At 37.1% G+C, this 26,491-nt stretch overlaps 1 protein-coding gene across 1 annotated transcript in view; it reads left to right on the forward strand.

Moving 5' to 3' along the window:
* Positions 1-26,491, forward strand: part of MYO1E (myosin IE) — a 96,044-nt gene that overhangs the window by 46,337 nt on the left and 23,216 nt on the right. Inside the window, exons 5-19 of the mRNA XM_082321759.1 lie at positions 988-1,075; positions 2,719-2,808; positions 3,773-3,904; positions 5,357-5,491; positions 6,710-6,842; positions 10,361-10,557; positions 11,589-11,669; positions 12,050-12,136; positions 13,406-13,492; positions 14,662-14,829; positions 15,602-15,687; positions 16,289-16,370; positions 17,216-17,322; positions 21,220-21,318; positions 25,185-25,329. Coding sequence (XP_082177885.1) covers positions 988-1,075; positions 2,719-2,808; positions 3,773-3,904; positions 5,357-5,491; positions 6,710-6,842; positions 10,361-10,557; positions 11,589-11,669; positions 12,050-12,136; positions 13,406-13,492; positions 14,662-14,829; positions 15,602-15,687; positions 16,289-16,370; positions 17,216-17,322; positions 21,220-21,318; positions 25,185-25,329 — 1,717 coding nt within the window. The remainder of the gene's footprint in view (positions 1-987; positions 1,076-2,718; positions 2,809-3,772; positions 3,905-5,356; positions 5,492-6,709; positions 6,843-10,360; positions 10,558-11,588; positions 11,670-12,049; positions 12,137-13,405; positions 13,493-14,661; positions 14,830-15,601; positions 15,688-16,288; positions 16,371-17,215; positions 17,323-21,219; positions 21,319-25,184; positions 25,330-26,491) is intronic.

The following is a 26,491-nucleotide window of genomic DNA, read 5'->3' on the forward strand; positions in this document are numbered from 1 at the left end:
TTGATCCATATCCAGGAACAAGTAGGCGCAGGACAGAAGAGTCAACAACATTCACTGAAATTATTCAGGAGCTTAAATGTAGCGCAGATTTTCACATGTGAAAAAAAATATTTCAGATATCTTTATGACATTGAACCAACATCCACGTGTTGTTCTTTGGTATTAGTTGTCCAGGTCAGGGTAAATTCATTAAGGTCCAAGCTGACTTTCACCAAGATTTATGTAAGTCTGGAGGAATTCTCTTGAAATGAAGTTAGCTTCAAGGTATGAAATAAAGTGTGAGGTTGGATTGCCTGGCATGCCAATCTTCTTTCCCTCTTGAGAAGTTTACTAATTGTGAGAAGGTAGATGTACTGATGTTGTAAACATTATTCACCATTGAAGTGAAATATTATAATGGAAGGAAGGAGTTGTGAAAGCTAGTATGGAATATTAAGACTTCTTGTATCCTGTGTCAAGAGGCATAGGAACAGGAAGGTAGTTCTTCCGTCATTCAGGATGTGATTAATAATGTCTCATTATTTCATTCAGGAACACCTAAAACAAAAGACTTCTGAAATGAAGTAGGTACCTGGCATGGCATTCAAGCTTGGATTTTCAAAGGAGTTTTTGTGTTAAGACCTGAAATCCCACTAAATTTAGATGGGAATTGAGTTCTTAACACACTTCTCTTTTGAGCATCTTGGTTTAAGTATATTTATTTCTCAATTTACGTAGTTTTCTGACTTTGAAGTCCTGTAGATATTCTGGTGTCCATGCAAGATGGTGTATTCAAAATTATCTATTCACAAACATATCCAAGTACCACACTACAATACTGTATCAGTTTATATAGTACCAGCTTACCTGATGTAGATACGGTGTGTATTTATTATTATTCATTGTTAAGGTACTTAGTCTTGGTTGAACAAAATAAACCTCAAATTACTCCATTCTAGAGTTATTTAAAAACTTAACAGGTACGTTTTTGTGTTCTTTTTTTCATAGTGGGGAAAGTGGTGCTGGAAAGACTGTAGCTGCTAAATATATAATGAGCTATATCTCCAAAATTTCAGGAGGTGGCCCTAAAGTACAGGTGAGTTGATATAGAGTAATACTGAAGCATAAGCATAGCCTGAAGATTTACTTCAGAGGTAGAATGACGAAGGTCTGTCTCGGCAGACATTGGCAGCCAAGAGGCACTCTACTGAAGAAGCTTGTGGGTGAGCAGCTAGAAATACATACAAGCCCTCAACAGCAGAGAGACAAGAGGGAACTGCTTGCTTGCAGATTGCTGGGCTGCCTGTGTGATGGGAGCCACAGGGAAATCCACAGACCCAGAAGCATCTCTGCTAAAAGTTTTGTAGCTCTCGTGCTGAATTATGTCTACAAGCATTTTTTTTTTTTTAGCTAAGGGGTAAAAGGTACTTTAATTCTTTTTCTTACCCAGAATAAGAACAACAACCGATCTCCTTTTAGTAGATGTGGGTTTTTCATCCTGTGTTGGCATTCTATTGAAAACTGAACTGGCTTTTTGAGTTTTTCTTAATTCCATTAAATCTCTGATTTGTATGCATACATCAGAGAGCCAACAGCAGGAACATCATCTGTTCTATGAGGTTATCTGGTCAAAATTAGAGTATCTGAAAGCTAGCTGAAATGGCACATAGTTGCTTTTGTTAATAACTATGCTATCAATGTCTGCTCTATCTATCAAAATCTATTAACTAAAGCTAATTGAGTGAATTAGCCATAAAAATTCCCTTAATAACATTACAATGTCATTCATTGACTGACAGGCAGCGGTAGGTAGGTAGCAACTGCTTTTACCAGTCCACTCTTTTTGAGTGCTTACTATTATTTTTTGCTTTATTGCAGTCTCTGATGTTCAGTATGTTCTTTCTGCTTAGTTTTGCACAACAGTGATACTGGGAATGTTGCAGAGAATAATTCAGTAACCAAGAAAATGATCCAGAGAAATATGCATTGTGTTATTTTTGGAATAAATATAATCATACTTTATAAGTAAATATTTTGTTTTATTTAAAAGATTCCAGCTTCTTGTACAAAATTAAAAAATATTCTTAGTGATTACAGAGTAACAGTTGATAAAGTTGGTAAGTTGCCTTGAGCATTTCTTTTGGAATAAAATTCAATCTTCTCTTCACAAGCCAGCATGCATTGGGTTTGTTCCAAAGCTAATACCTTGTGCATACTTCCAACTTGCAGGATCAGATAAAGAGACAATAGTAACATACTTTATTGCTTTCTAAGACAGCTAGATAGCAGCATCATTGATTCCAAAGCAGGTCGCTGAAGCACTTGCAGATTCCTAAATTTCATGCTGTTCTGACTTCGTTGGTTGTGGTTCCAGACCCCCCAAAAGATTTAAATGCTCATGTGTAAGAAGGAAATTATTTAAAATCAAGATGATGAAAAAACCAGATCAATTTATTGGCTGTGTTGCATGGCAGAACAGTGAACAGAAGGACCAGGTTTTAGCTTCAGGCATTTTATTCAATTTTGTAGGATTGTCTTCAAAAAATAGGAACTAGAAGCTCTGAAACAAAAAGACGGTTAGATTCTATTCCTTATCTGATCAAGAGGATTTCTTACAGATGCAGGCTTTCTTCCTTTTTTAATATATAGTTTAGATGTCATGGTTTTCTAGAAAATCTGTAAGAACTTTAAAAATGTCTATTTCTGAATCTCTATTTCTCTTGTTTCCTAAAATTTTAGCATGTTAAAGATATTATTCTACAGTCCAACCCTTTACTGGAGGCCTTTGGGAATGCAAAAACTGTACGGAACAACAACTCCAGCAGATTTGTAAGTCCCTCTACCTTAGAGATTACTTTATTCTTCCAACTTCTGTGCTGTTACAGAGACAGTATTCAGGAGTATAATATAAATTGACTACAAATGAGGTAAATCTAAATAAAATATAAAGTGTGTTTTAAAACAAAGTATTTGTTGTGAGGCCTCTATTTCATTCTGTATAGGTTGCACATTTGTTTCTCTTACAATATGTACTGGTCACAGTTTATTTATAAAGTGTTCAGTCTGCAAGCAAATAACTTATCTGCAAAAAACTGGCCAGTATCAGTAAAATATACTCCGTTATATATGTTTAAAAAAAAATAAAATTGATAGCTTTTTTAAAAGTAGATGAAACCGTCCTTAGAGTTGTTTTGATGGGAAATGCCTTTACTAATATGTACAGAAAGTAGGCAGGAATTATTTTCAGTCTGTCATTATAAAATACTCAAGATAATATTGTGAAATGACTGTTCACTAGATCAGATACTGTAGGTTCCATTTTTAAAACTTACACATAGGCTTTACAAATTTGAAATTTGTTCCTCAGCCAACGTGAGTGTTAATGCAATTAATGTCTCTCTGAAAGGAAAAGATAATTGCTTTACCTTGCTTCCCAGCAGAATGCTATGTTTGCCATTGGTCGTAAATCTGTTAAATTTACTTCCTGTATAGGTGAGCCTTATGGTTTCCTTTATACTAAGCAAGAGTCTCAGCAGTTAAAAGAAGCCACTGACTTCATCTCTACATTTGTATTAACACATGACGTATTATTCTGAGTCTAGCGCTGTGTAAACGCAGAAAGATAGATATGTGATAGTTTGAGAATCTAAGCTTAGGTTATACCTTGAGGCACCTGTGTCACTGCATCCATAAAGATTAAATATCCTAGTAGCCTTCCTTGAGATACGGTACAAGTGCATGATTTCAGATTTGTATTTACTAATCATTCAACAGCTTTAATTATTTATTGCAGGGGAAATACTTTGAAATCCAGTTTAGCCCAGGTGGAGAACCAGATGGAGGGAAAATCTCCAACTTCCTACTGGAAAAATCTCGAGTTGTAATGAGGAATCCTGGAGAGAGGAGTTTTCACATTTTTTACCAGGTCAGAAGTGTATAGGTCCTTTCCGAGTTATTTAAAATAATTAGGACCAGTTTTTCCTTTTGATTGAAAAGTTGTGTTCAACACAGTGGGATTACTGAATGTGTACTCAAGAAGATAATCTGGATATCACTGGGAAGCTGGAGAGCATGTTAAAACACAATCTAACATAGACCTACCTAGCTGCTTTTCAGCTCCAGAACAAAAGGGCTTCAATATTTCAAAGGCCTTGCTTGGAAATTCACGGTGAACTCCCATATGGAAAAGTCCAGTAGAATATAATAAAAAATAAGAACTTTCCAACAGATTTCTTTTTAAACTGGCCTATACAGTTATACTTTCTGCTCTGCAATTCCATAGCACAGCTGTGAAAGAGAGATTTGATTCTCAGTTAAGTTTTCTAGGACATTTAGGACAGTATCTATTTGTTGAATCCTCCAAGCATACCTGCTTTTTTTATGTATTTCAAAAGGCTTTTCTGGCCTTCACTGGTCCTCGACATGCGAGTTCCTTATTTGCTGAAGTGCCATCGATCAAGCTCTACAAAACTAGAGTAAAGACAGTGCATTGTAAGTGACTGTAAGCAGCTTCACGTAAAGTTGAAGTGCCATTGCCAGGATGGAAAGCTGAGTTGGAGCTGGAATTGCTCCAGGAGCTGTGTGTTCTCCCCTTCTGAGGTATATGAACAAATTGGACTGTCCTGCTGATTTTCCTCTGTGGCTTGGAGAGGCTTTTTGACGCAGGAGTTAAAAGACTATGGGGTTTTGACTATTCTCTTCTGAGGTTAGTTTGTTCATTCCTTCCTCTTGCAGCCATGTCTGTGCACAACTGTGTAAACTTTACATAGGTCTGAGAAGCCTCTCCTCTGGCATCACAGAGACTACAGGAACCTTTTTTTAACTATTCTGTTACTTATTCTTGGCCCTGTTGGCCTAAATGATGCAAAGAGGTGTGACCTGAGCCATGCTTCAAATCACCATAGTATTGGAGCAGTTCAAAACTTGCTTAACATATGCTATAATGGGTGTAAAGGATACTCGGCCTCACAATTAGAGTCACAAACAATGCTTTCTTAGTATGTTCTTCAACTCTGCCTACCTTTCAGTAGGCACGGAAAACAATGTTGCTCCTGAGGATTTAGATAATACATTGCAGATTGGAAAACCCACTTTACCATATCTTTATGAGGTAAAAATAATGGAAGGCATTCAAGTCAGTCACAGTTTTTGCTTTTTATTAGATATGGAAGTTAGAACTAAACCATTCCTGGGAATGGGAATGAGAATCTGGTCTTTTGGGTTAAACAATTAACAAAACATAGGAAGGATACATACCTGGCACAGCACTAGCCATACCTCTCCCAGTAATTTCAGGCTCAGTCACCTGTTTCCGACCTGGCTTATCTCTGCTGAAGATCATCATATGATACCTAATTTGGGGATTTTTATTCTGCAGCTAATTGAAGGGGCCTCCTCGGAACAAAAAAGCAGTCTTGGCATTACCAGTATGGACTACTATTACTATCTGAGTCTCTCTGGGTCCTACAAAGTTGATGACATCAATGACAAATCTGATTTCCAAGAAACACTGGTGAGTTTTTTACTCTTATGATTTGCGTGGTGGTGGCTGTATGTTCATTTCTCTGTCCATTTGTAGCAAAGACCTTGATGTATTAATGTGGGAATGAGAAATTAATGTAGATGTAACTTATTTTAATTATATTTTACCCTGAGGAGGAGGTATGTTACCCTGAAGAGGTCCTATGTTGCAGCCTAACAATCCTGAGAAGAGACATACTTCTATAGAAAGGTTTTTTGTTTTCTGTTTGTTCTCTTTTAGAAGGGTGCAAATTTAATGAAATTTGAGTGCAGATAATCTGCAGTATGAAAAATGTGAAAATGCAAACACAGTGAGAAATTTCCATTAGAAGAAAATATAAGAGAGTGCCCTGTTTTAGCTGAATTTTTCGTGGTGACTATCTTCCATGCCTATTTAAAACAGTGCAACTGAAAGGCTGGAGAAAGGGACTTAGAAAGCATAGATCAGGGATCTTTATCCAGTGCTGTTGCCAATTCATTGTGTGACCTTTATGCAAGTCATGTCAACTTGCTGGTCTCTTGTTATTAGAAATTTACTATTTAAAATAAGTGCATTAACACATCTTCTTATTTATATATGTCGCACATTTAAAGGCTTAAAAAAAAAAAATCCTTACTGTTGTATTCTAGCTAATTTGGTATGTTAGAAAAACAGTCAGTTGAGAAGACGTTCTGTAAGTTACGATGTACTCTAGACTCCAAAACCCAATGTTGTTGTGGATTATTTTCTAGTAACTGGCTGAAATTCACAGCCTAAGCCAGACAGACTGTGCTGCTTTTTAGAGTCATGCAGTACAGCTTCACAGTTCTTAGTCCAAGTGGATAAACTGTCTGTGTAGAAGGAATAAAATCATTGTCTCTTAAGTTCATTGTTTCCCATTTTGCAATGAAACTGTTTATTTTTAGTGTGACACTTAAGAGCAGGTGCTTGTTTTTCAGTAACTTTAATTTTTCCAGAATTTATTTTGCTAACACATCTTTTAAATGGTGTAGATGCTTCTGTATGTAAAAAATACAAAAATGCTAAAGTAGGACACCTGGTACCTTTTGAAACTTCAGTGCAGGCTGTAATGAAATTTGGTTGCCTTAGGTATTTGAACTGTTTTGAAAAACTCAAATTTTTAACATCAACATTTTAAAAGGACTTCTATGACAAGTGTCATTGAACAGATTCTTCGACTGATTCATTTTTTTTTCCTTTTCTTCCCAGCACGCAATGAGTGTGATTGGGATCTTTGCAGAGGAACAGGCATTGGTGCTGCAGATAGTGGCAGGAATATTGCATTTGGGAAACATCAGCTTCAAAGAAGTTGGCAACTATGCAGCAGTGGAGAGTGAGGAGTGTAAGTACCTCTGGAAACTGTTACAGAATTAGCAATGGGCTGAAACCCAGATGGCATAAGGTGAACTGCAATCTTGAGCTGCTTATCCAAACACAGTGCGTTATTTCTTACAGTGCGAGGCTGCTAATTTAGATTCTCTTCCAAAACCAATGGTACTGAGGCCTCTGCTTTGTCTTGTACAATGCCACCGACTTAACAGGACTGCAATTTTGCATTTTGAATTTAAGAAATCTTTTTCCAGCCTTTGAGCATGAAATAATAGAAATTGTTAGAAACACTTTCAAGTAAACTTGAACTCTGCTCCTTTCAATGCATCAGCATGCATTCATAAAAACACCTGTTTCTTATGTGGTTTGTCTGACCTCATTGCCATGTGAAAGCAGCTACCAACTTGTGGAGTATCCCGAGTTTCAGGTACACAGTCAGCATTCAGGCATATATGTATATGTACATGCATCCAGAAGAGGTGCCTTGAAAAGAGAAATTCAGAATTGAACTGAAATGCAGAATTTACATACTACAGTTATGTTCCCTGTCTCAAATTTCTTAACCCATACCTCATTATTAGGTACATCTACTGTGTAACTATTTCCTTATCCACAATGCACTGTCCTTGCATCGTTCACCTCTTGCTGCTGTTTTGTATCAGCTAGGCCCACATCAGCAAGATGTTGAAAGATTAATAGCTCTTGAGTGTTAATTATTTTTGTCATGATTTATGCCTTGCATCTAATGTTGATTTTGTACTACCTTGATAGTTTAAGGACAGAGTGGATAAGTACAACATATGTAGTAGCTTACACATATCTATCTGTTCTCTTAACTCTTATTTCAGAATGGTCCTTATGTTTAGGAAAACTGCATTTGTTTAGTTTTAGGTAAGTTAAATATGAATGAAGTATCTTGTGCAGTCACCTTCCCACTCAACTGTATTAGTACTCTCCTGCTATTTGTTTTAAGAAATTGGGAAATAAAAATTACTAATTTTTAACCTTAATTTCTTAATTGGAGAGAATAGTAAGTGAACCCAAAGAAAAGCATTTTGTGGCATTTTATACATCCAAAGAAAATTATAGGATTTTTTGTATGCCTTAGGATTCCAAATGAGCTACGGTGCCTCCATTTAAATCACAGTATTAAATCTTTCAATGAAATCAAGACATTTAATAGTCAGACGAGATAAATAGAGTGTGTTGCATCAAAAAGTAACAAACTGAAAAGACATGAGTTGAAAATATGTTGGTAAATGGTATTTCTGTGATGAGCCATGTACACCATATTTCTGTTACTCACTGAGTTTATAAATACAGAAGTTGTGTATGAATAATACATTGAAAAAATTAGCAGATAGAATGAATATATATATATATATGATCTTATTCATAAACATACTGCATTTTAAAGAAGCCAGAGAAGAAATAGCAATGTCTAGTACAATTTCTGCATTATGAAGTTGAAAGTTGGGTTCATTTCTCTTTCCATTAATCCTCCTCCCAGTTTACTGTTTGTCCTAGCCAACTAAATAGTAAAGCATTTATAGCCTGGATAGCCACAAAAGATAAAACACAATGAAAGACCACTGATAAGTCATGCTTTGCGTAAGTCTGAAATAATAAAAAGTTTAAGAATTTGGTCAATAGCGTTCTTGTTATCATATAGCCAATTGCAGAAAAATATGCAAAGGCCATTCTTCAAGACACCAAAAACTGTAGTCTCATACTCTGAGTCAGAATCAAATCTGTACAGACCATTCTTGACAGACATTTAGACAAATACTTCTTTAGAACTGCCAATGATTACTATCTGTTACAGCACTTGATAATATTAATAGTTGAAAACAAAGTTCTCATTATTTATTCTAAGTCTTCCATGTTACAAATCATGCCAAATACTACTTGTTCTCTCCTGGATGCAGAAAACAATTTAAACCATCCCTCTTTATGCTTGCATTGTATTGAAAGATTTGTTTTACACTTTCTGAAAACTGATGAAGTGAACCTAGTCTTTTTTAGCTTTTCTTCACAGATTGTATTTAAAACTATTCCACAGAACACAACTGATTGCTCTTTGAGGATCATTTTTTCAATTACATGCATATCCTGCTTTATAGTCATTTCTAGACGGTAACTCTATAGTTCCTAAATAGGGAAAACAATCAGGCATCTTAAGAATGTGAAGTTATATCAAGTCATGTCCAGCTATTCTTCCTGTACAGTAATCATTAGCACTGTGAAGGAAGAGTTTCTGAGGTACGCATAGTGGTTCTTACCATTATACTATCTTTGTAAATTCTTGCAGTAGTATTGGCTAAATACTTATTCTGGCATCTTTACAGTATATGCGAGCATATTTGGTCTATAATTACCTACATTCTTTTCCATTTTAAAGCATGTGATGATTGATCTTTTCATGTGCTCTTCAACCTGAGTTCTCAGTGAGTTATCAGAGGTGTTGCCAGTGTCTCAACTTTGGTTAGTTGTGTGGTTCCTAGTACTCCAGGGTAAATTTAATCAGCTTGCTGATGGTAATAAATGAGATTTCAGAAGGCTGGTGGTTATTTGCAGTTTCAAAAGTAATTTTGGATTACTGTACTGAAGGGTTCAGCAAAATGATGCTGTGATGTTACAGATGTGCAAAGCACAAGTGGCTGCTGCCTTAGTGATTATTTTACATCCTCCTCACACCAGTAAAGTAGATCTGAAAGCAGTGGAACACGGAGAAGACCCTGTTAGAGGATTATGTGGTTTAGTGGAGGTGCAATACCAACTCTAAGAGCTGCCCTTGGGAGCTATTTCCATATGCTTCCAAGCCGTTTCTCTTTTTCCATTCCTTAAGGTGTGTGACACCTGCAGCTAACATCTGCACCATGTGCTAAGAATGCAAAGACTACTAGACTTGTGGCTGCTTATTGCACAGATGTATTTTTCTGCTTTACTTAGAAACAAGTGAAACCAGAATTTGCAAAGTACTTCCAGAATAAGGGATTAAAAAACCAAAACCAAATAAATGGCAAGGCAATTGAAAACTTTTTGCAATATCCTAACTTAGAAGAAGAAAGGGAAAGAATATTAGGAAGCAGATAGCATATTCTTTGTTATATTTTAAACATTTCATGTTTTTACAAAGAATTTTCAGTAGTGTCAATTTTATTTAATGTGCGAGCTCTATGTTTTATTTCCATCTCCTCCAAGAGTGATTTGTTTGAACCACATAGTTCAAAACTATGACCTAAGCCAGCTTACCTGTTTGAAGGACTGAAGGTACAGAAATAGCTGGCTATTTTACTTCAAGGTGGTTTATCTTAATTGAAATCCATGTAAGTAAAGAGTTGAAAATGTTCTTGGGGAGCTTAGTGAAATTTTAAAGACATAAATCCCTCCTCTTTTTCTTTTTGAGCTCCATGCCCCATGAGGTTTATCACTGCTGATTGTTATTAGAGATACAGCTTATTTTTTTCCTTCATTCTGTATTGATTTAGCCTGTAAGTCATAATCCAGCAACCCTGATCTTTCTTGCAGTTTTGGCTTTCCCTGCTTTTCTCCTGGGAATTAACCAGGACCGCCTAAAGGAAAAACTGACCAGCAGACAGATGGACAGCAAGTGGGGAGGCAAATCTGAGTCCATTAATGTAACGCTAAATGTGGAACAAGCCTGCTACACCAGGGATGCACTGGCCAAGGCCCTTCATTCCCGTGTTTTTGATTACTTGGTGGATGTAAGTTGGGTTTACTTGATTCTACTGAAGTATCAAAACAAGTACAAGTACACTAGGAATATTCCTTGCAGTCCATCATTTCTTTCACCCAGTATATTTTTTTTGCCTAACCCTTAGCAGCAGCACTGAGCAGTGCAGTGGGAGCATGACCACAGATATCAAATACAAGGCACTGATTATATGACAAATGCTGCACTTTCTTTGAAGCAAATGAGCTGTGCTTTTAGCACTATATTTGCTTAGTCTCCTGCCACAACGGTCCTGTATGATATTGACATCTCCGTCCTGTCAGCATCCATACTTCTCTGAATCTTACTTTCTCCTACATAGTTGAGCGTTTTCAGATGAGCAGAATTAGTGGGTTATGGTCCCCTGCTCTCTTACCCCACTCTCCTGCAAAGAACCCTTTCAGCATCCTGATGTTGTGGCATTTGAGCAAATGGTCAAATTCCATTCTCCATGCTGAAGTACTCTCTTGTTCAGAATGAGAGCCTAGGCTGGAGTGGTGGGGTAGAAACCTTACCTTTGGCCACAGATGCTGGCTAGATAAAGCAGAAGTGTCCTCTGTGGTGGCACTGCTTGTGTCTCAGAGGTCTCCCTCATCGTGACAGCTCTGTAATTCCCACTATGTGCCTGTACCAGCACTGACACTGCAAAGCAGGGGAATACAGAAATAGGTGAAAAGGTTCACTGTACCATCTGCAAAATGCATCAAATATCAGACTTAAAACTGTTCTTTTTTGTTGGCTCCTTTTCTTTGACAGAGCCAGTTACACCAAAAGGGAAAGATTTTTACAAACAGTAGATCCGAAGCCTCACTAATCTGGAAAACAGGACAGTATACTGTTAATTTCATAGCTGTTAATAACACTTTATTAAAAAGTGAAAGTAAAATACCCTATGACATATATTTGTATTCCATTCAAATATGTTCTTTTTGAAGAAACCCAATATAAAGATGTAAAGATATGAATATATCTTTTAAATATATAAACTACACTTCGTTTTACATTTTGTTTCTGTTTTATTAGTCTATTAATAAGGCTATGGAGAAGGACCATGAAGAATATAACATTGGTGTCCTTGATATCTATGGCTTTGAAATATTCCAGGTAAGGCAATGCAATAGTCGGGGTTTGAGCTGATGTGACCTGGGAGAGTTTTTTGTTATTTAGAGGGGAAAAAATCCAAACCAGAAAAAAAGCAAATCCTGTGGCCAGAATAAAAGCAAAAAAACCCCAACCCAGCTTCCTGGACATTGAGTTCTCACTGTTAATGTCTCACTTAATAAACACAAAGTATTGAAGAAACTTCAAAGAAACTAGGTCGTTGATCTTAAAAGACAGATCTGAGATTACACAGAATGTCTATAAAGTCAGCAACCCATCCATCATTGACAGTGTCTCTTTGAAGCTTATTGCCAGCATAAGAACTAAGAATTATTGTATCTAAAAGCACGAGACTAATTTCTAAATTGTTTCCTTTTCTATAGAAAAATGGTTTTGAACAGTTCTGCATCAACTTCGTTAATGAAAAACTACAGCAGATTTTTATTGAACTGACACTGAAGGCAGAACAGGTAACCAGACATTTATTATTTTTGAATTCATAACTGAGCTATTGCTTTTTCAGTTGGTGGAGGAATTGAGGTTTCATCATCTGCTAACAATAAAATTTGCCTTGTTAAGCAAAACAAAGAAAAAAAAAAAAAACTTTGTTGTTGGCTAACCCTAAAACTGTAAACCACATCAGCTACAGACATTTATTCTCTAATACGGGGATACAGAAGTGAGTCCATCGTATGGTGTACTAATGCAGTCATATGACTTTAACCAGACTTGCTGCATATTCTGACTCATTGACAGAAATGGAAAACTGCAGCTTGGTTCCATCCCTGTGCTTTCGTTGGACATGACACACAGTTAAATGGAAATACTTTTCTTAATTTCCTCCACACCCTTTTTTTTTAAAAAAAATAAATATATGAATGAAATAGATTACTGAGACAAATGCAAAAGTATTTCTGAAAGTATTTGCAGTTCTCTGCTCCCAGTCTTACTGCAGAATCTCAGTGTACGTGAATGTGAGCTTCTGCATGGGAGGGCAGACAGAATGCAGCTGAGACAGAAACATTGTGTACAGTATGAGCTCAGGCCTGGCACCAGCTTTAGGATAATGTTTTCAAGAATGCACATACACCATTGCCTTTGTATAAAAGTAACTGCTCATTGCAGTTGAACACACAAATGACCTGCTAAGTGTCTAGCTGAACTTATGTGTATGCAACTGTGTGAGTCAATTTAATAAAATTCTAGTATGAATTTTTTCCCCAGTCAGTGTCTAGATGTCTTTATGGTTACAGTAATTGTGTACAGAAATAAAAAGGTAGAGCTGTGTCTCCATTTCATGTGCATTTCTAAATGTGTTGTTCTGGGGCTCTGATCCTTGATATGCCTGTCACAATCTTAATTTTTAAAATAGATTAGGATATGGATGCTTAGGTGCACTGTCAGGATACTGTAGAAGTCACTTTGTTACTATTTGCGAAGTGCTTTGACAATAAATGCACTAATGAAACATTTCTGCTCTTCTCAGTAACTACTCAAGGGCTATGAATGACAAGAATGTGTGGGGAGAGCAGAGAAGGATTCCGCTTCATCTTTTAGGCAGTAGAGAGCTGGATTTAACTATTTATTAGGGTCATTTCTCCCACCTCCCCCCAGTCATGCATTTGACGAGTCTTTCTGAACATGAGTAGTGCGGAGTTTGTGTATATGTAGTGCACTGTAAATCTAGTGCTACATCCACGGTGCAAAGGAATATTTGCATCTTTCTTTTTACTTAACAGGAAGAATATGTGCAAGAAGGAATTAGATGGACACCAATAGATTACTTTAACAACAAAATAGTGTGTGACCTTATAGAGAACAAAGTGGTAAGTATTTAGAACAAACAGATGGAAAAAACAACAAGATTTTTCTCTGAAGTATTTGGGCAACTGCTTTGCTGTCAAGAATGTTCATAGGAAAAATGCAAATACTGTTGTTCAGTTACTGAGTCATACTAAGCCTATATATAAATCTTACATAAGATGCCTTATAAGAGCTCTAAGATAGATGCCGTCTAAGATATCGACCAAAAAGAGAACCGTAAGATAGCATGATTGATGTGTGACTAAAAAATATAATGATGGAAATTAAAATTTTATCCACCTAAATTTATAATGAACTTCATGACATATTCTACTGTACATCAGATAAGGCTCTCTGTGTCCCTGGGAGATGTATTTCAGTTTGGGGAAGCTACAATACCAGCTTCCTTTGAGGTACTGTTGCAAATTAAGCAGAAACAAGTGAAGAGGAAGTATTAGGAAGTGGTGTAAATAAGAGAAATTTTGTGTCTTTGCTCCACAGAATGTTCCACAGTTGAAAGTCTTTATGTTCTGATTTGCATGACAACAAATGTTGAGTTGTCCTTTAGGACAGAAGTAGGTTGTTTTTCAGCGAGTTCTTTGTGCTCATGTAAGCCAGATAATTTTAACCGTAGTTCAAGTACTACAGTGACTTGCGCTTAAAAGCACATCAGATTTTGCCCATCTCCTATCTGTATCAGGATAACTAGGAAGAAGATAGGATTTCTGTCACAATCTTAGATATTTAGCTCTAAGTTTGTCAAACTAAAGCATGTGAGTTTAAATACTTACCTCAGACATGGGTTTATTGTTTGGTGGAACGAGAAAGAAGATAGCTTTGTGAAGGAATTAAAAACTAAAATAAATGCTGGGCGTTTTGGAGGTTTTGTTTTTTGGGGGTTTTTTTTGGTTTTTTTTGTTTTTTTTTTAAACACCAATCATTGTTTTCCCCATCATTTCCCACTGTCACTATCATGACGCAAACTGGCATCTCTCCTTAAACTATTTGCATGCTTGTGTACAAATTAATCTCCACTGTGAACTCTGCTGACTGGGGGGGAATTCCTCCCGCTGTGACTTTGCTCTAGTGTTTTTGTAGCAAAGGTAATTTTCTGTTTGGGGGAAAAACTGGCATCATAACGTTTTTTGCTCACTTCTTTTGCTGTTTTTGTTATTCTTCTCCAATGCATTAGAATCCCCCAGGTATTATGAGTATTTTAGATGATGTGTGTGCTACAATGCATGCAGTGGGAGAAGGAGCTGACCAAACATTGCTTCAAAAACTGCAGATGCAGATTGGGACTCATGAACATTTCAACAGCTGGAATCAGGGATTTATCATTCATCATTATGCTGGAAAGGTAATGTGGAAAATAGTCACTGAATTCTGTGTAATGTATTTATAAAGAAAAAAACAGTAATGAAAGGAAGGGGGAAGCCCTGTAGAGGGCTCTTTTGATTTAAATAGCCAGATTATCTCAGGAGACAGTATCCTCCTTTCACAATGTAGGGAGCTTAGAACAAATATGCCGTAACATATGTCCCTTACTTAGGAGAGATAAGTCTGGGCCTTCCTGCTATCAAACATACTAACCAGAACTTAATATTAAATGTAATAAATAACTGCCCCGTGTCTTGTGTTAATTACAATCTTAATTTTTCGTTATAGTAGCAGTAAATTTAAAGAATTCAGATATAAAAATGATCCTTAGGTGATGATATATCAATAAAACTGGAAATACAATGTACGGTTCTATCTTCTTTGGGTTTATTTCTCAGACTATTCATGATTTCTTGCAGTTATAGTTAATAACAGTAAACCCTTATGATGCAAAAATTTTTCTTCAATAAAATTCAGTATTAAGTTCACTTGTGTCATATTCCATTCACTAGCTCCATAACAGTCTTTTTCACTGAATTTAAATGTATCGATGAAATTCCTTTATGTTTGTTGTGAAAGAGTTAACTAATAATACATGCAAGGATTTAGTGCGGTATCTGTTGTAGTATCTTTAAGTTATACCAGACTAACCAAAAAGTTCAGAACAGCTACTGATGAGGACAGAATTTAAATTTTCTTTAATTATTGGGTTCTCAACTTACCACAAACAATCAATTTCCACCTTGGCCCAGGTATCTTATGATATGGATGGATTCTGCGAGAGAAATCGGGATGTTCTTTTCATGGACTTGATTGAACTCATGCAGAGCAGTGATTTGTACGTAAGCAAAACTTGCTTAAAGCTAGGAATAACATGTTAGTTCAGATGGATGCAGAGGGCCTGGCTTCTCTACTTCGCAACTTATGAACTCATTTGTATAAAAGTGGAAACAAAACATCACTGCAGTAGAACATAGTATCACTTGGGTTAGATTGACCTTCATTTTCTGCAAATCTGAATAAGTAAGGTACTGCAGTGTCAGAATCAAATGGTATAATGACAGCCATTTGTTTTGGCCTCAGACAAGGCCATCAGTGATTTCGCCTTCTCTCAGAACAGGCACTGTTTTAACAGATAAAGTAACATTTTTTGTTATGTATTTTAATTAATTGCTGCTTACTTTTCAAGAAGTGCGCGTTTCTTTGAGTCTAGAAGTCTGGTATCATGTCTTCCAAGGCTCACTAAAATAGCAAGGGATCTCTATGAGGAACGAAGCTCATGGGAAATAGTAATCTTAAAACAGATTTGATATCACTCCAGATTAATAGAAATAGCTCTTTATATTCTGCTCAACTATCACCTTTTACAGCATATTCCTTGACATTCCTGCATTGAATTGTCTTTCTATGCCAACACTATTTTATCAATTCTTTCCCAGGCCTTTTATAAAGGCTCTGTTTCCTGAAAATCTTCAAGTGGACAAGAAGGGTCGTCCTACCACTGCGGGCAGTAAAATCAAAGTATGTCGAGTTTTCCTGTGTTAGTATGTGCATATATGGGGCTGTGTGTGTGTGTATGTAAGTAAAAAAAAAAAAGAAAAGGTCATCTTTGCTGTTTTTTACTGTCCAGACATTTTTAAAGATAGACATCAGGAGTATCTTGATTGCAAAGTGATGCGTTGTTTCAGCTGTTAGAATCATGTTTTCCCCAGCATCACTGTTCATTAAATGTTTTGTTCAGCTGCATTCTACAGCAGTGAATTTTCCAAATGAGCAATTGATGGCAGCGATAATAGTACTTGCATGTGCATAATGAATGAGCCCCTTCACTCAGCCACTTGATGTCCTACAATTAACTACAGATAACTGGTCTCTTTATAGTGCAGAAATGCAGTGGGGCCTGATCCAACGCCCACTGAAGTCAACAGAAGTCTTTCTACTGACCATAATGTGCCTTGAATAAGGCAGCAAGTATTAGAAGGCGAGCATCTTTTTGGAGACTGGTTGTAAAATACATGCTTAGATTACACACTTGCAGACTTTGGAAATTGCTATTTTATCAACCTCTTGCCTCAAGTTTCACCCTGACAGTCAAGTTCACCTGATGCATTCCTTGTCGCTCCATATTTTTATATAATAGTTTAAATATATTACATAGCTGGAGATAATGGTGCCTTCTATTTACTGATAAATTTTTCATGAGGTGCATATTATTCCCCAAGACACTTTGGTCATTCTGGAGAAAGACCAAAGTCAACTGGATCCAGTCAACTGAATCATCAGCAGATGCTTGATAATTTTTAGAGTTCTCTCACAGGATTCACCCTGTTCAGCTCAGATCCTATTGTTTTCCCTCAATTTTACAGAAACAAGCAAATGACCTTGTTGGCACCCTGATGAAGTGTACACCCCATTACATCCGCTGCATCAAACCAAATGAAACAAAGAAGTCTCGAGACTGGGAGGAGAGCAGGTATGGAGAAGCAGAGTATGTGATGAGAAACAGTGCTAATAGTCAAAAAAAGCCAAAAAATTTCATAATTTATGATCATACAGCCTACAGACAAACAGAACTAGATACTCTAAAACCTTCAGAAATGAAATCTGGCATGACCTCTCATAAACTTTGAAGATGAGCTGTGGACACTTGGTCTAAATCAGCAGTTAGTATATGCAGTTCTTAGCTTTTCTCAGGTCAGTTATGAATAATCAACATTTGCATAGCAGTAACACAATCGGTATATTAAAGACTCAGTTTTCCACGTAGAATTTGCGCACCAAATGCATTATACATCCGTTCTAACTTTTGCTTTATGCTTTGAAAACAGCTTCTATTATGTAGCTAAAAAGCCAGCAGGCTGTCTGTAGCTGGTTTTATGTATCAAACTTACCAAGTAGTCTCTATAGCCAAGAATGTAGAAGGTTCCTTTTTTACTTCTTGACTTTTAAGTTTCATTAGCCAGCTCTTTAAAGAGAAGTCACTAGAGTATCATATCGGGGGGTTATATAGACGTTAAATAGATGTCTAAATTGTCAGTTTGGTTTATTGCATCTGTTTTGAGGCATCTTTAACTATATGATGCTTTATACCATCTTCCGATTACCTGAAAAAAGGTACTCTTCTTTTTTGCACTAAGGTAGGTCATCAGTACGGTATGTGTACTATGTGAGGTCCTGATATAGATAACATTTATTACTATATACCAGGTGCTTTTGGTATTGGTAAAAGTGCTGATAAAGCAAGTGGTTATTTTTATCAGAGTGAAACAACTTGCAAAGTCTGATAAAAAGCATTCTCGACCATATCAGCGACACACCAGAATTCACTTCCTGCCATTTGGCATGCAGACTAGCACAATTACATGCAGATGTAGAGCACTTACAGAAGCCACAATTGGGACTGCCCTTGAGAGTGTCATTTAGGCCTTGGCAGTAAGCGTAGGCCCTCTTTCCCTAGCTTTTCCACCCCTGAAAATCCTACTATGCAGCACTTAATTTTCCACTGAGACTGGGGACCAAAGGAGGAAAGTAAGTGATCCTGGAAAAAGTATGTCTAAAACTTTTAACTGTAAGTTGAGGGGGGTTTAAAGTCAGTCATTTACATATTGGAAAACAGGCCTATTATTGTGGAAGGTGTTGCTAGGAAACCAATGAAACAAACAAACAAAAACCTAGTCCTGAGAAAAGGCCAGCTTTCAGGAAACCCCTTTTGAAGCAAAAATGGGCAAGATTTCTTCTCGTTTTCCCATAATGAGGATGATATTTTGCAAATGCAACAGCTACTGATAACAGATGAAACACGAAGGATTGTTTACTATCAAACTCAGACACAAATGGAAGTAGCTCTTATAATGGTAATCCTTCATCCCTCTTTAAAAATCCTAACGTTCTCTCCCATTTCAAACTATGATTTCCCATATATTATACCAGGACCTCACACAGGATACATGTGCTGTAGCAGTTAGTGACATGCTTGGGGAAGAGAAATTTATACGCATATGACAACTCAAACTTAAGTTTAATTTTGTTGTTTCATGATTTTACTGTGAGAAAGTTCTGTGTTGAGAGAAATACAAAACATAACTGAGTTTATGTAATATTTTGTTGAATGCTGGTTTAGGGTTTTTTTTGTTTTCTTCTGTGATCACACAGTGCTGTATCATACACATGCTGCCATAGTCAATGTGATGGGAGTAGTATATCTAATCCCCTTCTTAGTAGCATGTTACTAGATGGTGATAATGTTACTGAAAAAGGAGAAAAAACCTTCACCATGCTCACAGAAGCCATGTCACTCCAGCTTTGTACTGCTGTTGAATAATTCCAGAATATTTAGCACTGAAACATAGACCTTGTGTAATATCTAAACTTTGTATAATACCTTAGTTATTCCAAAAATTGGGGTGTTCTTGAAATGTGTTTTTGTTCAGGTCCTGGCACAGCCACTTGGACTTGTATTCAAAATTGCTGCATTAGCTGAATTCCCAGACCCTGACCTGCTTGAGGTTGATGCCTGGAGGGAGATTTTCAGTGTGCCTTTTCTCAGAAAGAAAAGGAAAAACAGAAAAATGTCTCAAATTCTCTGTTGCTGGACACTAATACTGGCAGAACAGTAAGAAAATGGGAGTAATACTGTTGCTCTAGTGCATTATTCCAGATGTGAACAGGAGGGAAAGCTATAAACAGGAAAATGTATTTTTGTCCACCAACTTTCTACTGTACCAGAATTCTTGGAGTGGGTACAAAATATACTTTATTCCTTGAACACAGCAAGATTAAAATGTGCAGTACTCTTTATTATAAGCTAAAAGAGCAGTATCACTCATCATTTAGTAAAATACCTCTCTGAAGTGTTCTTTAAAAAGAAGGAATAACTGAAGGACTTTTATCATTCGTAACATGGGATTTCAAAAGTTTTTTCCCTTTATACTTTGAGTCATGTGAAAAGAATGTCTCAACCAAAAGAAGGAAGAGAAAAAAAAATCAATGGGTAATACACTTTCTATTGAAATTTATTTATTCAAAGTAGCTAGAGAAATAACACTGAATTAACTGAGAGTTTTTCAGGATTTGAAAAATCTTTTGTAAAATCAGAGAAACAGTAAGCAAAACAAAATTAAATGGCTCCCTACAGGCTCACTTTTTTTTATTATATGTAAAGAAATGCTCTTTTTATATACTGTTTGTTAAATTTGCAGGACTAAAATCTTAACAGCTCTTATATTTCTGACTGAAACCTAAAGCTTCTCTAATTTGCCCTATAAACGAACGGCAACAGAAGCCCCTGAATACCACATTTCAGAGTTAAAAACTGACATTGCCTCTTCCAGCCACATGACTTAGATGAAGAAATTAAGGAAGTGCGAAGGAAAACTGCAGGAGTCATACACTGTTAAGGAAGCTAACTGAAAGTCTTCAAATCAAATCGCCAAGCATTAAATAGTAGACTAGCAGGTTATAAGAAGGAATATAAAATAACGTATTGCAGCTCCAGAAAGAGAATAAGGTGCCAAAAGGAACTGGTTTTCTGCTTTGAGATTCATGGGGGCATATTTGTTCCCTGTTTAGAACCTAAATGATTGTGTTTTGCATGAGGGAACTGTAATGGTGTTGGGATAATGATGTTTCAGTTCACGTGTGCAGCAGAGTCCCTCCACAGCCATTAACACTTTCTGTGGGACTGGTACCAGCTCAGTTTTTGTTTGTAATTAAAGTATGCCATGAACAAGTTTGCCAGGCATGCTTTGGCCAGTCTTGTGCCTATCCTCAAACCCTTCCTTTGCAGCATAGTAAAATTAGGAGGAATGCTAGCTTTTCATGAATATATTGGCCTGGCTTTTTTCTTTCCAATTCATTGTGTAATCAAAGCGTGGCATCTGGGGCTTTCTCCAGCCATCAGATTTGGTGCTTTCTCCAGACCAACCGAAAAAGAGCTACTGTGTGCTCCTGTTGCTGTTTGAGCTATGTGAACCAGAGGTGGAACCTACAATAAAAGAACACAAAACAATTTCCCACTCCTTTGGATACCAGCTATATAGTTGTATAGGTAATAGTTACTTGGTCTTCTATAGGTAATATTATTAGTTAAGAAATTTATACATAAATTAGAGTTAGGAGATGGGAAGTTAAACTCTGAAAAAATGCAAAGGTAAACTTGCTACATATATTTCAGTAATGTAGTCTACCTGCCTTGAATATTTTTCCTACCGTGCAGTGTGCATGGTAATGTGCAAGAATAGATTCATATATCTGTGCATGAATTTTAGAAGTCAATAGTCTTTAAACATGATACGGACTTTTAAGAATACCTCAATCCACAAATATGCTGAAATAAAATGGACTGTAAATCTTGCATTGTTTTTGTCCACAGGGTAAAACATCAAGTGGAATACTTAGGTCTGAAAGAAAATATTCGAGTAAGAAGAGCTGGCTATGCCTACAGGCGGGTTTTCAAGAAGTTTTTGCAGAGGTAAGGTAATACTCATTTTGAAGTATTACAGCACAGTTGTTTACATGATGATGAGGAAAACAAGAAGTTGCAAGTTTTGAAAGCTTCTCATTTCCCACTTACATTTTCCTTTTTCCCCACTTATCCTGCTCGCGATCTAGGTTACACAGAGATTTGGAAGTGTCTTAAAGACTGGCTTTGTGTCTTTGAAAGTCTTTTCATTTTTCTGTAAACTTGCCTAAGACCTCAGTTCTTTTTGTAGTGCTATGAGAGGGTTCTTCAAAGTTAAAAAGTTAAGGGAACTTAGAGTTATGAGCTGCAGAGCCTGGAATCAGAGCGTCTAGCTGCTAGCCTGTGTTTAAAATGTTACTGCTCTAGCTCTCCCAACTCTTCTTTCCCAGTGACAGAAGACAGGTAAAGAAATACATGCCTGTCATTCAAGTGTAAGGAGTAACCTTAGCTTAAATTGCTCATTACATCCTTCCACTGGTGTTCAAACAGCTGGGAATGGTTAAGACTCAACCCACTGCAGCTGCTCACTGAATGAAAGCAAGTCAGAGCCCTGTAAGACCGACCCTTTTTTCAGTGTCTTAGGACCAGCTGTTAAGGTGATTAACTACCTCCACTAGCTAATGAAATCCTCTTAAATAAGAGCAATGTCAAGATTTATACAACATTCAGCTTCTGTTTTTTAGAAAATTGAGACATGCAGCTAATAAATGCCCGAACTGGGGCATTACATGACAAATCAGCTTTTGTTGGAAGTCTTTGTGTTACATTTGAGACTATAAAATATAAATCCCAATCAGTTGTTGTAGGGAATGGAGTATAATTAATCAGACAGCACAGAACAAAGCCACTGATAATATAATACTTCATGATAACATAGAGAATGTTCTAATCATCTAATAACAGAGAGACCTAAAATATCTTAAAGTATGGACTGGATTTTCATTATGGAACAATTTAAAATCCCCTTTTCTTCACGATTTTCAAGGCCAGACATATAAACATGAATATGCTTCAGGTTGTATTACTTAACACAGACTGTTGCTGAGACAGAATAACAGATTAATAATGTGTATTAAATCTAGCCTCCACAGTTGTTGAACACTTACTGTGAGGGCTGTGCAGGTCTAGAAATCTGCCTGAGAGGTCTGCACAAAGGAAACCTACATGGTACTTCTGGAAGGTGAATAGATTTCTGTACTTCACTTTACATGTAGAGATCGACAGCAACTGAAACCATTCTTTATGGAAATCATCCGTTTGTTTCAAATTAGTCTTGTTAAATTTAACATTTTGTTATGAGTAAAACTCTTCCTGCAACCTTTCCATTCACAGTTCCCTAGCATCCAGAACAAGCTCTGTTCTGACACCCTGAGTCAGTGTGAGTAAAAGCGGGCTGAGGCATGGGATGGACAGGAAATGCATGCTTGTACACTTGTTTTCATTGGGCGTTCCTTGGCAGCTCCATATAAGTGGAGATTTCTGGGCTGAATAGACTTTTATGTACAAAATTTGCATTTGCATGCAAAAAGCCACAGTCACTGAAAAGGCCTATGTGTTTCAAAGCATAACCAATCTGAAAGCTGAACTCCATACTCCCATATTTAGACATAGGACCTAGCTGCTTACTGTGAGTTTATAATAGCGAATTTTTTGGGGGCAGTCATGATTTGGAATTGTTTCAGAAGCATTTTAAGAACACGCTTAGTATTTGTGCCAAAATCCTCTGTAAGATCAAATTACACAAGCTTGAAAAACCTAGATACATGGATATTGACATGACCAGTTTAACGGGAAGCATGCACAAGTACATTAGAGAAAGTGCTATTTCTAAATAGCAGTGAACAACGATAGAATTGTCACGTTACAAAATTGTGAAATGCTTAATTGGTGCATGTTATAGAATAATCTGTTTCTTCTGCCCTGTAGACTTGTCACACCAGTAAAATGTATGAAGTTAATTTGAGTTTATGAAAAAGGAGAATTTCAAATGTATTCTTACTTTATACCTGAGAGCTTTACTTATATTAAATGGTCTTAAGTCATGTTTTTTCCCGTGCCCTCCTTTACAGCTCAGAAGATGTAGGAAAGAATTTGTAACATGCTGAAATGTAGTGTCAAATTCTGTTGTGTGGAAGGTAGCAGTTTCAAATGCCGTTATTAACATCAGCTCCTTTAAATTCAGACTCGCTTAGGCCCACCTATACTGTTGGTGGTACGTGATGAACCTGCAAAAGAGGCTGTTAATTAAATAAGCTGGGAGTTACTTTAACTTAAACTCCTTACTGGGTTGCATCTGTTTATCCCATAATACTGATAAATTACATAAATATATAAGTGTACACGTTGTCTGCATACGTAGATTATGTATAATATACTTCTATATTTAAGATGATGTAAGAGCTACTTTGTTACACCATCATGCATAGTACCTGAGCATTTGTTAACAGATTTGAACATGGTAACATCAGTAGACCCCTTTGAATCCTACTGAATTATTCATAAGTTAGCTTTCTCTTTTCATATACTTGCTATTCAGAGGTGTCTGGGTTTTGTGATGCGTTCCTTTTTAACTGTTTGCTATTTGTCTTTGCGTGGTATTGTTATTTAAATTGCATGACACTGTTTCTGCTTCCTGGCTGGATAACATTTTAGATATGACAAGAAGAGTAATAAACATTCCCTTAATGAATTTTCTAACAATTCCTTGTGTAATTTTTGAGAACATTTTATTAGGAGCTGCCTAAATCTTCTTAAGAAACAAGAACTTGGGAATTACAACAAACTGAACTCCATACTTTATCACTTTTTCCATTACTTGAATAGTTTTACTAATAAGCATGATTTAGTTTATATAACTAAAGTATGCTTAAGGTATTAAAAAAATTGTCAAGAGTAAAGAACATAAAAGATTTGGGGGAGAAATTTGTCACAACATGTTTAGCTGTTCTCCAATGTCATTGTCAAAGGAGTCTAAATAGCTGCTACTAGAGCAGTTACTTATCCATAGACACAGTGAGGCAGCTAAAGCCCATCAGTGCTCCTTGGTGGGCAGTAGAACAAGGCAGCTTTGTAACTCCAGCCTGGCAGTTCCAAAAGCCCAAGTCAAGCCTGAAAAAGTAGACAGTTTAAAAGGGGCTGCAACCTGGCACCCACCTCATTTTCAAGGCTTGAAGAGAATACCATGAGATAGAAGACTACTGACCTCTTCCTATCAAAGACATGGCATTATAGCACTTCCCTGCCTCCTTCCCCAGCCCTTTGTGTGGTCAGTTCCCAGTGTTCCCTCCAGGCAGCATCAACATCACTATATCTTCCCTCTTGTACCAGAGGCCAAGCCAAAAGCTTTCTGCGATAAACCCAAGAATGGCTCCTTGCTAAATGCAGACCAGCTGTTGAACAGGTGGGTTAGGAGCACGAGCTGGCCACTTGCTCAGAAACACAAAAGGCCTTTGTGAGAATAAGACAGACAGAGAAGGCTTGAGTGGGAAATTGGCCATGTGCTTGGGAATGAATCTAGAATACCAAGGGTGTAGGTACTTAAATCTGGACCATAAGTCATTGCTAGTAAATAACCTTGCCCCGGATTTAAGGAGATCACAGCAGAACTTTCTGCAATTAACTACTGCAGTTACCAAATAGTAACTTAGCCTGTGGAAATGGGAGACTCCTGGACACTGTTGCCCTTCTCATTGCAGTTATTTGGTCTTGCTAAACAACTAACATCTTAATACTGTGCATCTTCCCACACTCCAAGCTTCTCTAAGTCCTGCTGAAATTGTCAACCCTCCCCCTAGGGTAATACTGACTAAGAGTGAGTGGTATTCTGCTGCTGCTGTTTGATGTCAGGTTTTAATCTCTTCTCCTTGGTGGTTAAGGTACGCCATTCTGACCAAAGCAACCTGGCCTTCCTGGAAAGGAGAAGAGAAGCAAGGAGTTCTCCACCTTCTTCAGTCAGTCAACATGGATCCTGACCAATACCAGCTTGGGAAATCCAAAGTCTTCATAAAAGCTCCAGAGTCTGTAAGTGTGGCAGAACGTGAGTCTTTAAAGATGAAACTGTTTTGCTGAAATTAAAGGTCTGCTCACTCAGAAGTTGAGCATGACATCTGCTAAGGTGGGAGAAGCATAAGAAGATAAGTCAAGCTGGGCAGGTCCGTCACAGGTGCCTCGAGGCTGTGCAGGGATTCTAGGCACTTTTATAATGGGCATGGTACAAAAGGACCCTGTGTGATTTTGACACTAATACAAGGAGCATTAAATACATCAAGAAGAGGAGATGGGATATGACACCTGCTTTGGTGTCAGGTTGCACATGGTGACATTCCATCAGAGAAACTGTCATATGAAGGAATATCATGGCATGAAAAGATATCTATGACCATTAGCCCAAGAAAAAAGGTCCTCTTCTCAGTACAAGAACTACCGATGAAAGCAGAATAGCCCCCAGTTATAGTAAGGATATGTTACGCATCATTGAGTTCCAGAATGTTCCAGAATGACTGCAACTTGAAATCCCATTCAAAGAGAATGTTAGGGAGGCATCATAGGGCTGTTTTTATCCTGTGGCTGTTAAACAGCACAACATATCTGTTGGAAAAAAGTTTTCTTAAATCACTCTTCAGGAAAGTTGTCTGTTCAGGAAAAAAATAGGCTCTACTCACCATCATGTATTCTTTATTTATCAGAAGCAATCAGGCTTAGTTTGTATAGCATACCTTGCAGTTGAGCATTAAGTGGTTTCCTGGTGCTTTACCTGAAGTTACATGCCAAAATAAAAGCAGGATACTTCTATTGCTATCGTTTTCTTTTCCGGAAACATATTTTTTGCTCTGTAGAACAACAGTAATTCAGGCAACGACACTGCTGTGCCCAGTCACGTGGGAAGATCTCTGTTAAAGGGAAAAAGATAACACTTCTCCAAGTCGTAATAGAAATTGTGTTGTTTCTGCCATAAATAGGGTAAGATAGTATCATCTCTATTCAGGAATAATGGGACTTTACATTCCTGCCATCTGAGAGACATGTTTATATTATAAAGCGTATAGCAATCAAGATGTAGGTCATCAGAATACTTAGGTGCATGTTGGCAGAGCAGGAAATTCTAGTATAGGATTATTCCTACTTAGTCATTGTAAGCAACACCTTAGCTAGCCAATTATGAGGAAGCGTGAGCTTTATCTGC

Source organism: Platalea leucorodia (genome assembly GCF_965183815.1).
Source record: "Platalea leucorodia genome assembly, chromosome: 9".
NCBI classification, from domain to species: domain Eukaryota; kingdom Metazoa; phylum Chordata; class Aves; order Pelecaniformes; family Threskiornithidae; genus Platalea; species Platalea leucorodia.